The sequence below is a fragment of the Astyanax mexicanus genome, chromosome 1 (genome assembly GCF_023375975.1).
Source record: "Astyanax mexicanus isolate ESR-SI-001 chromosome 1, AstMex3_surface, whole genome shotgun sequence".
Lineage (NCBI taxonomy): Eukaryota > Metazoa > Chordata > Actinopteri > Characiformes > Acestrorhamphidae > Astyanax > Astyanax mexicanus.
Window position 1 is genome coordinate 61,684,103 of NC_064408.1, and position 14,680 is coordinate 61,698,782.

The 14,680-nt window shown below is 40.3% G+C and overlaps 1 protein-coding gene across 11 annotated transcripts in view; it reads right to left on the reverse strand.

The window, feature by feature from the left end:
* Positions 1-14,680, reverse strand: part of dab1a (DAB adaptor protein 1a) — a 519,346-nt gene that overhangs the window by 19,944 nt on the left and 484,722 nt on the right. For 8 of the 11 annotated variants that reach the window (XM_022665931.2, XM_049481451.1, XM_049481442.1 and 5 more), the window contains 4 exons: positions 11,447-11,509; positions 8,381-8,443; positions 7,152-7,248; positions 1,898-2,536 (listed from right to left, as the gene is read on the reverse strand). In XM_022665931.2, coding sequence (XP_022521652.1) covers positions 1,898-2,536; positions 7,152-7,248; positions 8,381-8,443; positions 11,447-11,509 — 862 coding nt within the window. The remainder of the gene's footprint in view (positions 1-1,897; positions 2,537-7,151; positions 7,249-8,380; positions 8,444-11,446; positions 11,510-14,680) is intronic. The other 3 variants (XM_049481455.1, XM_049481420.1, XM_049481432.1) reach the window with 1 other exon arrangement.

The following is a 14,680-nucleotide window of genomic DNA, read 5'->3' on the forward strand; positions in this document are numbered from 1 at the left end:
CCTACTCTGCAGCAGCGTGCAGCTGGGAACGGCTCACACGCTCGCTCCCCTCATTCTCTCTGCCTGTCTCTCGCCCCTCTTCACTGCATTATTAATTGTCATTTTCATGCTGACTAAAGACAATTCCCCGTGAGCGTAGCATCAAAGGCCACCTTTCAACCTTTCACTGGGAGGTAAAAAAAAAAAAAAAAAAAGAGAGTTTTACAGAGTGCACAGCTCAGGGAAAATCAAAGTGCAAATGGAAGTTACAAGCTAATTCTGGATGTCAGGAAGGAATAAGGTTTGTCAGGGCGTCCAAGATTATGTCAGCACTCCTTAAGAGTCGGAGAAGAGGACGGGGAGAGTGGATAATCTGTCTGTCTGTGTGGGGGAGCGTGTAAATGTAGGAAAGAGAGAGTATTTTTCTTTAGCAGATATGAAAGATACCTCTAAAATATTCCAAAGGTAAAGCTACATACATATACAGTATTAATCACAGTGCACTGCTTGGACAATTTGTTTAGTATCATTGATGTAAATGTAATTTGCTTCATCATCACTGGTTTGTTGTCATTCAGTAGCTGGCATCATGCCTATATTAGGAAATGGAAATGAAAATGGAAGAAACAAGTGTTCTAAACCTGATGCAGTCAAAATTCTGAGGTTGTTACCGAGTCTAACCCAAAAGAACCCATGATGACGCATGTCTAAAACTCCTTATAGAACTTAAAGAATACTGAACACCCTGGGAATGTGTGTTCTTTAACCTGACCTAATTTATAGAATGTAGAATGTAGAATATAGAATATAGAGTGCTGGGTTAGTTCTGGAGATTGACTAGCTCCTTTTAAAAATGTATTTTCTGCTTCTACAGCTCTGTTCCAACCATTTAACCAAATAAATGCTTTACTTAAATGTTTTATGTTCCACGGAACAGAACTAGTTCTGACCTGATAACTAACTATAACATATTTACAGTCATGTAACAAACATTAATAAGCTGCTTACTAAATTTATCTGGTATCAATATTCAGAAATGTGTCTAGACTCTTACGGGCTAAATAAAAATTTAGTTACATTTAAGCTAACTAAATGAACTGGCATCATAACATGGGTCACCACAACACAACAATCTGACCAATCAAACTGTGGTAAATTATATTAGTTACGTTTTTTTTGGAAGTTGTAAAGTACATTTTAACCCTTTGAACCTCAGCCTATTTTAGTGTGTTTTTTCATTGTTTTGTCAGTTCCCTTTTCGCTTGTTATAACACGTTTATATTATAAGATGGCCACACGCTATTATGTTGCTTTATACCAGAAGACATTAAGTTGCTCAATGATGAACCGTTTAAGATGTAAATGCTTCCTTACTTATTGTTGAATGGACTGATTTCAAATCAATTCACACAAGAGTTTTCTTTACAGTATTAGTTAGATTCGAGTGTACATTAGTTGAAAGTATAAGGATTCTGATGATAGTTCATTACATGGCTTATTACTGTTTCAGAATACATGAGCAGAACCAGGTGAATTTATTTTTTTTAATATACCCACCTTCAGATTTCTCTAAAACACTTCAGTTAAGCGCAAGGTAAGTGCTATTGTTAGACACAATAGGGTTTTCTGTTGGTCACAATGTATGAAACATGTTGGTGCGTAGACGCAGTGCTGAGTAATTAAGCTGTATTAACAATGCGCGACTTTGATGCAATTTGCACCAATTGGAGTTATAAAGTTTAAAATGCAACTGTTTTTGTACCATATAATGTTCTTTAAATTTGATAAAAATTTTTATGACAGAGAAAATCAAGCTTAGATCCCTACTTCCATTTCTTATATGTGTGCTTCAGAGGTCTATAAGGTCTATTTCAGAGGTCACAGATTCAATAAAGACCTGATGATTCATGTGACTCACGTGAGTTGGTGGAGGGCGTTGTGGAGGTGACGGGTGTCAGGTTCATCTGGGAAATGTCGAAGTCATCGCAGTCGTCGTTGTCCTGCGCCATGCCCACGCGGCTGAAGTAGCTAGTGAAGGCGTCTGTGGTGCAGGCCAGGCTGGGCTGCTCGCTCTTGCGCGTGGGCACGGCCGGCGGCTTGGCCATCTGGAAGTCCTTGAACATCTCCTTACTCATCTTAGCCTGCCGGGGTAGCGAGCGCTCGCCATGCTGTGGGCTGGAGGCCGTGGAGGACGATGTCCCTGGCACCGGCCCCGCCCCTGCACCTGCCCCGGCTACGCCCACCACCGGCGTCTCGCAGGAGGCTGCAGCAGCTGCTGCCACCGGCATGGGGGCCAGCGTCTGGAACATGGCGGCGGGTAACGGCCCCACCGCCTGGGCGGACATGAAGGCGGCGGGTGAGAAGTGGGCCCCGGCCATAGCTGCCCACTGCTGCTGCGTGGCCGGGAACAGGTTGGCCTGACCCCAGATCAAAGGCTGGCCTCCTGGCAGGACCTGAGCCATGGGCACCGGCGACTGCACCCCGAACGCTAGAGGAGTCTGAGCTGCAAACTGCTGCTGCGCCCAGGCTGGGGGCACTGCTCCCATCGTCACATAACCTGGAGAATGGAGGAATGAAGAGAGAGAAATGAATAGAGAGACAGAGGCCATACATATAACACTGTTATATAATCTATCAACAGCCATATTTTACATTGCTCTTAGGTCAGAATTATATCCCTGTAACTGTATATACTGTAGATGAAAAGGTATTTAATCATGAATTTACTTTAGTTTAAAAAGTAACTTTTCCAATTTTTTGCAACTTTACTTTTTATATTCCAAGATTTTATTTTTGATGTTAAAACAAATAAAAAAAAAAGTGAACCTTTCAATATAATAAGAAGCTCAGGTATTTAAATGTATAATTTTGTTATCACCTACTGTATGAATAGTTATGTAATGTTAAATGAATGTACAGAAGAACAGGCTTAAAACACTCCAGTACACAAAGACTAATACAAAGCCCAAAGCAATCAAACCTTTATGGATCTCAACTTCAAGGCCAAGCACAAAGACATAGGCCATTACCGCGTGGCATTACCCTATCAGCTTTAAGCACCGCCATTCGGTTAAAGAGGTTCGGAGAGAGGCCGCGGACCTCTTGATATGTAGAGGAAGATGACCCAGTTCCCCGCAGTGAAAAGGTCTTTATGGCTCAGATGAACTGCAGTAATTACCGCTCACAATAGGTCCAGCCTTAATGAACAGGATCTCTTTTTAGAGGAGGCCATTATAAAAACCTGACTCATATCAGGAAGACCCTTATTTCATTACGTCTTCCTCTGTCTTCACAATGGAAAATGCAGCTTTCACTACCTGAGGCCCATCCTGACCAAAAACACACCATGGACACATAGGGACTGCAATGCTACACAATGTAACAGGATAGTTCTGATGATGCAACTGGAAACAGAATTCATGCTCACAGACACAATTGCAAAAAGACTTAATAATATCCATTCTATGTGTCCAAGATTTCTGTCCCTCTGTTCCCATGTGGGACTGTATTGAAAAACTAACTTCAATTGTGTTACCCCATGTAAAGGCAGTAAAGGCTAACAAAAGAATAATTGTATTTCTATATTACATTTCAAATGCACATTTTAGTACAATACAATACTATTAATACCATTTAAAACAAACAAGCAGAAAAATAACAATAATTTAAGAATATATAGTTGTAATACAAAGTCATTAAACAGCCTTTTCTCAGCAAATTTTTAAAGCCATGTGTTCCTCAAGGTGATGGAAACATTCCTTGGAGATCCTGGTCCATTTTGACATGATTGCATTAAACAATTTCTGCATTTTTAGGAGCACTCTTAAACTGCGACTTTTCACTTCTACCAAATCATGAAAGTACTGTACTGTATTCAGATCTAGTGATCAGAAAAAACTACTGAAGAACACTGACCTCTTGGAGATGTTCATGATCCTGTCTAAGATTAATTTTATTTTGTGATGTGGTGGTGGAAGTAGCCATTAGAAGGTAAATTGTGATCATAAAGCGATGCACAACAATAATCGAGTGGTCTTTGGCATTTAAGCGATGATTGATTGATATTAAAGTGCTCACTGTGTGCCGGGAAAACATTCCCCACAGCATCACACTACATCAGCAGTCTGGACTGTTGACACAACACAGTTTGGGTTCATGGATTCAAGCTGTTGGCAGGGAATTTTGACCCTACCATCTGTGAGCCTCAGCAGAAATCCAGATTTATCAGACTAGTGTACACTTTCTATTCTTCAACTGTCCAGTGTTAGTGAGCCTGTGCTCACTGCATCCTCAGCTTTCTCTGCTTGGCTGACAAAATCCTGAAGCTGCATGTTTGGTGTCATTGTTAAACTGTCTGAATGAATAAGAATGTGTACATGGCCTTTCTAATGAAGTGCTCAGTGAATATACAGGTGCATCTGCTTTGGAGAGTCATGTGATCTGCTGGTGTTGATCCACTGTGTTTTATCAAGTCCAAAGTCTGCGCAGGTTCTCTAGGAGATTTTACAGAACTTTATTCTTCCCTCTGCTGAGAACTCTTATGGAGTGGAATTCATTTTCCAGCAGGACTTGGCACACTGCCCACACTGGCAAAAGTATTAATTGGTAATACATAATATTTAAATTTTCTGAGACACTTATTTTTGGGTTTTCATTGTCTGTAAACCATAATCATCAACAATAAAAAAAAATAAATGCTTAAAATAGATCCCTGTGTGCGTAGTACATCTATATAATATATGAGTTTCACATTTTCAGCTGTATTACTGAAATAAAGTAACTTTTCAATTATATTCTCATTTTTTAAGATGCATCTGTATATCAGGAAGAGAATGGACAAAGAAAAATAATTAGGTAGAATAATGAATTTGTGCAACTTGACAATATTACTATATTTAAAAAAAAAGTTAGGTCATAAACATAAATATGAACATCTCCCCTAGTCCTTTAGAACCATGTTGAACCTTTAAGGGTACACTGACAATATTAGTAGCTCAGAGCATATTACAGCAAAACATTGTTAACAATGTTTTATTATATGTCATTTAGCCATTTCTGATACACTAAAAACAAGGAGCAGTGTATGTATGTGGGACAGCTGTGACTTTTGTAAGTTGTTTTTTTTTTTTTTTGGAAAAAGCTACTGGCTGGTATAGATCAGAGAACTCTACAGGAGGCGAAACCACATTACTCTAGGCCAGGAGCAAAGAGAGGCTTCACACTGAGAGCGGCTGTACACACATCGACAGCATCAACAAGAACACCACCAGCACCAGTTGTGCACCAGTGGCATAAACCAGAAATTTAATTAAACTTTTTTAAGCTTGTTTGCTTATTACCGGCATCTTATTCCACAACAATAAACACAGAAAAGTGTGTAAAATTAATCCGGGCTAAGGTGGGAGCACAGAGTCGTGGTTAAAGAGGATGAAATGATTCACTCTTCAGTCAAATGAAGCTGGAGAGACTCAGCCGCCATGACTAGGAGTGTATGAAATGTAATCTCGTTATCTGAAATGAACCGGAGGAGCCTGGAGGAGGCAGGGCAGGTACGTTCTGGATTGGGCCTGTCAAGGAACAAGTTTGCAAGATTCTTCAGGTCCATATAAAAATGCATAGTTCTGAAAACAGATTAGTTTATGCTTAAATTCACTAAGCTGTTTAAAATTTTTGTAGATTGCACAGCAGGTGCTTGGTATTATACACCTGTGGAAATGAGACTAAACACCTGAATTCGATGCTTATGATGTGTGTCCCAATACTTTTGTCCATATAGTGTATATACAGCTCTGGAAAAATTTAAGAGACCACTCAATGGATATATATTTTTTTATTTTACCAAATTGAAAACCTCTGGAATATAATCAAGATGGATGATCACAATCCAGCAAATCAACCTGATCTGCTTGAATTTATGCACCAGGAGTAAAGGCATAAAGTTATCCAAAAGCAGTGTGTAAGACTGGTGGAGAAGAACATGTCAATATGCATAAAAACTGTGATTAAACCAGGGTTATTCCACCAAATATTGATATCTGAACTCTTAAAACTTTATGAATATGAACTTGTTTTCTTTGTATTATTTGAGGTCTGAAAGCTCTGCATCTTTTTTTATTTAAACATATACCTATAAATAGCAAAATCAGAGAAACTGATTCAGAAACTGAAGTGATCTCTATAACAAAAAAGAGAGAGGGGTTTATATGGTCATAAGCATAAGAAATCTCCAAGTGGAGAGCACTTCCAAAATTTGAGCAAATTCCAAAAGCTAATTCTAATGCAGAAAAGAACATAAAACAATGTTTAATAAAATACAATATACATGTGTATTCAGCCTGAGTTTCTGCAGAGTGACAGAATAAAGGACAGATGGGTAGGGTGACGGGCTGTGAGCTTCACAGACGTATCAATGATATACTGTTTAGTGTTTCAGAACAAGTCAATCTGGCTGCAGCAGCTGTCTCAGTCTTGTCGGCTAAATTGAGTTACAGGCTATACAGAGATGACGTGCTGTTGCAGCTACTAGGCTAGAAATTAGCGTGTAGCTGCTAACACTAGTCCTGAGTCAAGCTCTCCAAAAACCTTTCTACACAAAGAGAGTCAGAACAACAATTAAAGAACCACGATGCCCCTGCCCCCCCACAATATAATCCTCTACGGCTATTCCCTTTTTATAGGAACGGCCGGACACAGATCTTTGCACTGATTGGCTCATGCTTTATGTTGTGGAAACTGTGCTGTGGTGAAACACTTTATTTCAGAAACTCGATTATGTCTGTGCCTGGCCGCTCTTCTATACTTGGTCAAGGCTGTTCTTTATGGCTGTTCTGAACAAGCAGGACCTAAGGGGACGTGGAGAGAAACCCATAACGCGAATACTAAAACACACACACAGCGGACTGTGGCTACAGCGGGATGTTAATTCAGTCCCCTCTGTGAAGTGTTTGTCATGCAGCCCTGTATACAGGCCAGTAATGAGAGGATTCATATTCTACAGCAGGAGGAGAGAACGCTTCATTTAGCCTCAGCTAGTCAGACACAGGGACTAATATGTAGCACTTGCTCTCTCTCTCCTGCTCTCTCTCTCCTACTCTCTCTCTCTCTCTCTCTCTCACTTTTTCTCTCTCTCTCACACACACATATTCGCTCACATACACACACCACAAACTGACCTGAGGGCACAGAGGCGGGGTTGAATGGAGCGAACAGTTCTGAGGGCGGCTGGTGGGCCAGTGTTGGGTCCAAAGTGTTAGCTGGAGAGGCTGGGGTCTAAGGAGAAACGAAACACGTTAAAATTTGTGTCACTTAAGCATAGAAATGTTTTGTCCTTATATATTTTCAGGACAAATAATAAAAAAAAAGTTAAAATGTTAAATTTAATTAAACTTAAAGGTGAAGTTAAATATATATATATATATATATATATATATATATATATATATATATATATATACATACATATATTAATGCATTAAGTCATTTGTGTGTATGTACAGCTCAAAAATCAAAACAGGGCAAAATAGACCGAATTATTTTATGTAAACCTGTGGAAACAAGGCTAACACAAAAAGTCAGCATCAAAATAGCATAAAAATAGAAAAATGTGTTTTTATATATCGTCTCTTTTGGATTAAGACTTTGTTTCTGTAAAATAGTAAGTTACAGCAAAACAAACACTTTTAATACATTTAGTGTATGTATGTTTTGTGTTTTTACATGTACAGTATTGTGCAAATGTTTTAGGCACAAAGAAAAAAGCTTCTTATCTGTGCAGTATGTGTTTATTAGCTCAGTAAAACACCTTTACCAATGCATTACAATAAATACAAACAGTAATTCTACAAAAAAAGAAGGGCTTTTACAGCCCTGTTTTCCTTAAAACATCTCCTAATCTCTCCTCATCTGAGTTTAATAGAGTTATTTCTAGTTCTCATCATATTAATTAACACCTGGTTTGGTAAATTTGTAAATGTGGTAAATCAGGTGAGCTGCTGACGGAAGTGAACATAATATACACATGCTGGCTGAGGAGCATCCAGAAGAAATCTGGAACTACACTTTGTTCTTCAGCTTTGATAGCTCACAGGATATAGCTTACTTAGTTAAAAATGAGAATTACTTGTTATTTTTTACTGTATTTGGATCTGTTTATTTGGATCTGTTCAAATCATATGTGGTGCTTTTTTCAGGTAAAAAAAAACTCTTGTATTGCTGAGATAAATGGATTAGTGTAATTTACTTTGGTGCCCAAAACTTTTGCACAGTACTGTAATTCTGGACCATATTTATTGCTGGTCTATTTATCATGAACATGAAATTATAATCATTTATAAATTTGCCTTTAAAATAAGTTAATAATGAGAACAGAAATGATATGAAAAACAGCAGGTGCTATACTCACTGAGGGAGAGGTGATATCGGGGGGAGTAGACATGTCTCCAAAAAGCTCTAACTGGTTGATATTCTATAGTAAAGAGAGGGGAAATAAAGACACAGTAAAAGCCTGGCTCTGCTACAGCACACTCTCCTGAATCAGCTCCTTCACCCACTTGGGTGGCACCTACCTCTGGGCATACAGCTGTCATTAATGGGAATAGCAAACCAGTGCCCTGTGTGTTGTGCGTTGTACAGAGCATTGTGTGGATGATAGGAATGTTAATGGATTGTTATGTGGGTAATGATGAAGATGATAAAGAAAGAGGGAAAAAAGGATTTCACATACCCACCAAACATAGACAGCAGAAATAGGGCTCTCTCTGAAACATGGCCTTTTACATTTAATATAGGCTTTATTACTCCAGGTTATAACTGCACCTATACTAGATTCAAATGTGCACATAAAGTATTGACAAATATTTTAATTCCTGTGAAAAGGAAGTTTTAAAAGAATCAAAATGGAGATATTTAAATTGTGTTTTTAATTGTGTCTCTTTTCTGTCACTGTTACATTGCCTTATGCCTCAATGCCAATGAGTCTCTATGTATCAACTCTTTGCAACAGTTTACTGTCAGATTGGTTCTTTTCAACAACTGACCATAAGTTTGCAAAGAAATCACATTATGAGACAAGTCCCATGATTCAAATACTAATTGAATATATACTGATAAGCCTAATATCTACCAAGTGACCTTTTTCCATTGATCTAAAGACTAAGATATTTAGATACTTGCATGCACATTGTAGGTACTTTAAAGGTAGACAGGTGTTCAAGACCCTGTTGCGGGTGTTTGATTTGCCCACCACCACTTATCAAGGGTCGTTCACAAGCCTTGCTGTTTTAGAGATGATCTGATCCAGTTATCTGGTCCTAGCAAAAGTCTGTGCCATGTCAAATTCGTTCAGGTCTTCACATCTGACCATTTCACATAAATACAAGAATATACTGTCTCATATACACCCCAGACATTAAGATGCGCCCATAGACTGTATATAAGTATGGACCTAATAAGTGAAGCCACTAAATCTCTTACGCCCTCTGGTGGCTGGTTCCAGTACAACTTTTAACCCTGCTTATTTCTATTCATTTGAATGGGAGATGATGGAAAACTTAATCTAAAATTACTAGTCCTTTTCTAGTTGAAAGTTGGGTTCTGTACCCCCTCTTAACAGTTGACGCGTTTTATAGGAGTTATTTTGCAATATTTAAAGGGTTGTGGTGATGTGGTGATTGACAGCTGTTGGCAAGGTGATTGACAGGTCACCGTCTGAGGGGAGCTCAAAAGCGGGGCTGTTTTTAGCCTTCGGTTTTGCTGTTTACACATTGCTGAAGTAAAGCAATAATGTCTTGTTCAGCAGTAAACTGTTGTAACAGACCCTCGAGGGAAAGTTCTCTGCAGTTTGGTGAACAGCAGGTCTGCTGGTTGTGCGCGTTCCCTGATGCGGGTGGAGGGGGTCTCAGACGTGGGCGGAGTTTGGGCAGTTACACGGCTTTGCCTCCCACCTCTGCTGCTCCTTTTCTGGCTCCAATTTGCTTCTACTGCTAAGCACATTTAAGATGTCAGCTTCCATTTTAGCCATCTTTTGGCTTCAAAACGCCGTAAGTAGAGTGAATTAGACTTACTACTTATATACAGTCTATGGATGTACCACTGTTATGGGTCAATTAATGACATTTGACTCCATCTCCGACTGGTCTTCATGTTTTGTCTTATCTGTATTAACAATCGATGCAGCTTTGAGCACGGTAGTCAGAACATGTATTGGAAGGTGCGGGGCCACTGAGAACAGATATTGAACCTCACAGGCACACGAGCGCACAGGAACAGAAACACCACCTTCCTCTGATGTGTTTGACCTTTGAACTCATTTTAGAGGCCCCACGAGGACGCACAAGGAGAAGGGCACAGAGACATTTATTTCCTTTCCTTTTATCATCCTGCCGGCTGGTATGGAAATGTGCCGGCCTCTCGACAGCCATATTCAAAGGGAAGGGGCAGAGATCACGAATGAAGGGTTAAGCTGTTTGACTGGTGAAAGGAAAGGGCATGTTGAAGTTAGCGCTGTACTTCCAGGTCATTGGGAGGGCACTGGAACGCTAAGGGACCGGCAAACACAAAGGTGAGAACACAAGTATGCGGCTGAGAGGGTGGCATTTACTCTGTTTGGGAAACAGGACAAGGTACTAGGCTACAATACAGGTACGGAAAATGTCAGTGAAGACACTTGAGTGAAGACATTTCAGTGCGTGATTTGTCAGTGAGCAGCTATATCCAGCTGACTGATACAGGAAGGGTAGAAACCATAGCTTATATAAAGTGTCAAAAAATTATTAGTATTAGTTGTTGGTTTTACTGTTAAACAACTAAAAGGGGTTCACAGGGTGAATGTATGAGTATGAGTTGACCCAGTTCCCTACTAAAGATTTACACTTTTAGGAGTTCACTCTATATAACAGTTCGTGCCTCTTATAAAAGCATTCTGCGGCAAGCAGTTTCTGTCAATACATGCATTACAAATTTTACTTTTATCTTTTTTATTTCTGTGCACTAATTAACGGGTTACCTAAATTTGCTAAAAAATTGCAAAAATAAAAAAATACCTGCTTTTTTTTGCAAAGGTCCATGTGTCCCAATCAAGACTGTTGACTAAGACAACTGCTACACATTTGAGGTACTATAAATGGATTCTATAGAGCTGTGCCACAGAAAAAAACATGCTTAATTCCACATAGTACCTTTAAACTGAAGATTAGATGTGCTAGAGTAACATTTATAATGTTTAAAGCACCTTAAATTAAAGATTCTATTCTATTTTATGTCTTCAAGAACAAGAACCTTTCAGGAAGCCCATCAGTTTTAATCGAATGTGCAACAGAAATTGGGCTTCAGATTTATCGAGAAAGGTTGCTGAAACTGGCTTGTTGCAGCATAGATTAAGCCCTGATCAAACCTGTCTAAACAGTGTGGTTGTCTAGTGGGGACCCCTCCATTAAACTGCAGCTTCTCCTTGACTCTCTGTTCACCTTACCTTTGGGACCAGTATTAGCTCTGCGCCTAGGTCCATCAGATTGGTCTGGTCATTATGTCCATTCTGTAACAGTAGCATGGTGTTAGATGGAACATGGGATGGGATGGACATACACTCACACACTCACACTCGCACACAAGCACACAAGTACACAAGTACACAAGTAGAAGGTGAGATGGAGGTATGGATGAGGTTTGGGCTGAAATGGGACCATCTTGGTGGGACTAACTAGAGGTTTAACGTAGACGTAGTTCAAGTTCAGCATCCTCAACCTCAGCACCTCATTCATGGTCTCCGCACAGACTCTCTCTCCCTGCCTGTCTCAACCTTCTCGGAATGCAACAGGCCCATCCAAATATCTAGGAATGATGGTGTGCTCATCTTCATTCCCTCCTAACCCCAGCCCCATGCTCTGGGGCGCAGTAAGTGGCGCGGGGAAAAAGCAAACAGAAAGGCCATCTTTCAGCTGGCTGCCAGCAGGGCTTTAATGAGAAAATAATGCGCTCGTATGGGCCTCTCTGGAGAGAGACAGAGAGAGCGAGACAGTGAGAGAGTGAGAGGCTGGGAGTAGGAGAGCAGGAGACCATGAACAACATCTGCTATCATCTCACATCCTGCACCACAGCAAGATCCACAGGAGAGAAAGGTGGAGGGAGGACAGAGAGGGAGGGCAGCAAAACGACAGGGGTGGAGGGCACAGGGGGCATAAATCTGCAATAATCCACATTATCCGCAACATCAAATCTGACGGCAAGAACACAAGAACAACAATGCACACAAAAACACGTAGCGAGATGAACATGCAAAAAAAAAAAAAAAAAAAAAAAAAAAAAAACAATTACACACACATTCATGCATGCGAGCTGTCAAATATCAAGAAAATCAAGAATCAAGACGACCAGCATGAGGATGCAGATTTTGGGTAACTGCTAAGGACTAAGTTAGACTGGACTGGACAGTATACTCCAGAAGGTGCTCACAAGCCCACGGGCCTCTCTATGTTAGCACTTTTAGCGAGTTTAGCATAGAAGGATGGAGGGAGAGTGGCAGGTAGAGGGAGCTAATTAAAAGGTGTCCTTGGAGTGAGATAAGAGCCGGCTGTAATGAAAAAGCAATGGGAGCCAGCTTGCTGCCACCGGCTGCCATTTCACTTCGGCTAAGGCTGAAAGAATGGACAGAAGCTTGGAGGAGATAAAGAGAGAAGAAGGAGGGGGGATAGCAAAAGTGGGTGAGAGAGAGAGAGAAGGGGAGAGAAGTCTGAACAACACATGGAGCAGTGAGGATTAAACAATGATTGGGGAGGCTCCGAGTTGTATAGCTTCCTTCCCACCTTCCATCCAGCAGCTCGCCGCTCCTCTATTAAATCGGGCACCTTCGACACCCACAAGCAGCGAAAACAAACACATCATCTGCGGGTTGTGTGTATACTGCCTGCGGTTGTCCAGGTGAGGGCGAAGGCCTGACCTTGGTGGGAGCATGGAGGTCACTGTGCTGGGGCTTCCTGCCTTTACCGGGCTCAGCAGCTCAATCAGACAGCAGTCATATATTACCAGCTCCAGAGATGCCATCTATCAATCTCTTTACACTCCCTCAGGGATCGGCAGGGCAACGTCGGGTTCATGGGAAATGAGCAAGCGGGCTATTATCGGTTTGCCGTACCGATAAGCTGTGTGTCAGTCAACAGCGAGGGGAGAAAAATAAATAAATAAATAAACAAAACTTAATGGTGTTCGCATCTTACTTACATGGCTCATCAGCAGAAAACCGTAATCAAAATGCTAGACCCAGAATAGCTTCATGTGTGAGTTTGAACTGCCCAATACAGTGCTTGAGTGATTAACTAGCTATTTTCAAAGCAGTTTCACTCACGCAAAAAAAAAAAATGTGAGTAAAAGGTGCAGGAACCAAGAAAAAGCTCAGATTCTGTGACATCCAGGCACGTTAAGGTTAACCGTTCAATCTGCGTTTTCTCAGTCTAAACAGCAGCCCATTTGAGGCACCTAATCTGCAGGTGAACGTATGCAGAGCCGTATCCTGATGCGACCTAATCCCGTGCAAAGCTCTTGATGCTTTCCACCATTTGTGTTTCATTTCCTTGCGATCCCTTAACCCGCTCCTCAATCTTCACCGTCGCAACGGCTGCCTATCAATTAGCCGTCTCCGGGGAGATTCTAATTATCCACATGCATGTGTTTTGCATACATTTAATGCTTGCATACATTTAACAATTAACCGAGGCTGCCTGGCTAATCGCTGGCGATTGTGAGAAAGCACGTGACAAACGGACGAGAAGGCTACGAGAAGTACGGAACAGAGCAGACACAGTCCGAGAGGCAGAGAGACGTCGAGACTGCGAGACAGAAGGTTATATCATATAGCTATGGGGAAATCAGCAGCTTGAAGAAGCTGTGGAAGATACACTTGAGATGCCATCTAACTCGGAGCAAATGGAAATAGAAAGGATCAGCAGCACAATGAGAAAGAGAAAGAGAGAGAAAGAGAGAGAGGGAAGCCAAAGATCAGCAGGTGAACTGAGTAGGGAAGAGAATGAGCATCAATGAGGAATGAGCAAATAAAAGAAAAAAATGTCATCAAAATCTAACTACAAGGAAAAAATTTACAAAAGCAAAAGGCTGTAACTTAAAACTCGGTTGAGTGGATTGTTTTTAAAGTGGATTTCCAACAATTTTTCCACAAGTTCCCTCACAGTTATTTTATGGAAATGGTTACAAATATATTTCTTGAAACATGAGAGACTTTTAAAACAGCTGTATTTTTTGGAATGTATTTTCGACTATTCTCTAAATGAATTACACATACAAATATTAAGTTGCATAGAAATATTTTATCTTTCATAGAAAAATGTGTTGGATATTACCTAATATGTGGTGTAGACTTTGTGGTTGACCCTGGTTAATGTCACCACTACTGTAAATGTAAGTCAGTTTACATATCAACAAATAAAGCTTCATTTTCAGAGAGGTTGCTTTGTTTTGTTCATTTAGAACCTAGTAATAAAATTCTAATTGCTTATACCACAGATTGAATTATGCAGAAATTTATACAAAAAAATTGCTTAATTACCCTTTAATTACCGCTTTGTATTGTATGTGACATTATCACAGATTATCACAGACAAAAAATGCAATAAAAAAAGAACAGAAGTACTGTGGGGGAAAAAAGTAGAAGAAAATGGAACGGTGTCAAATGAGTCAAATAAGGTTTTCTTTTGTT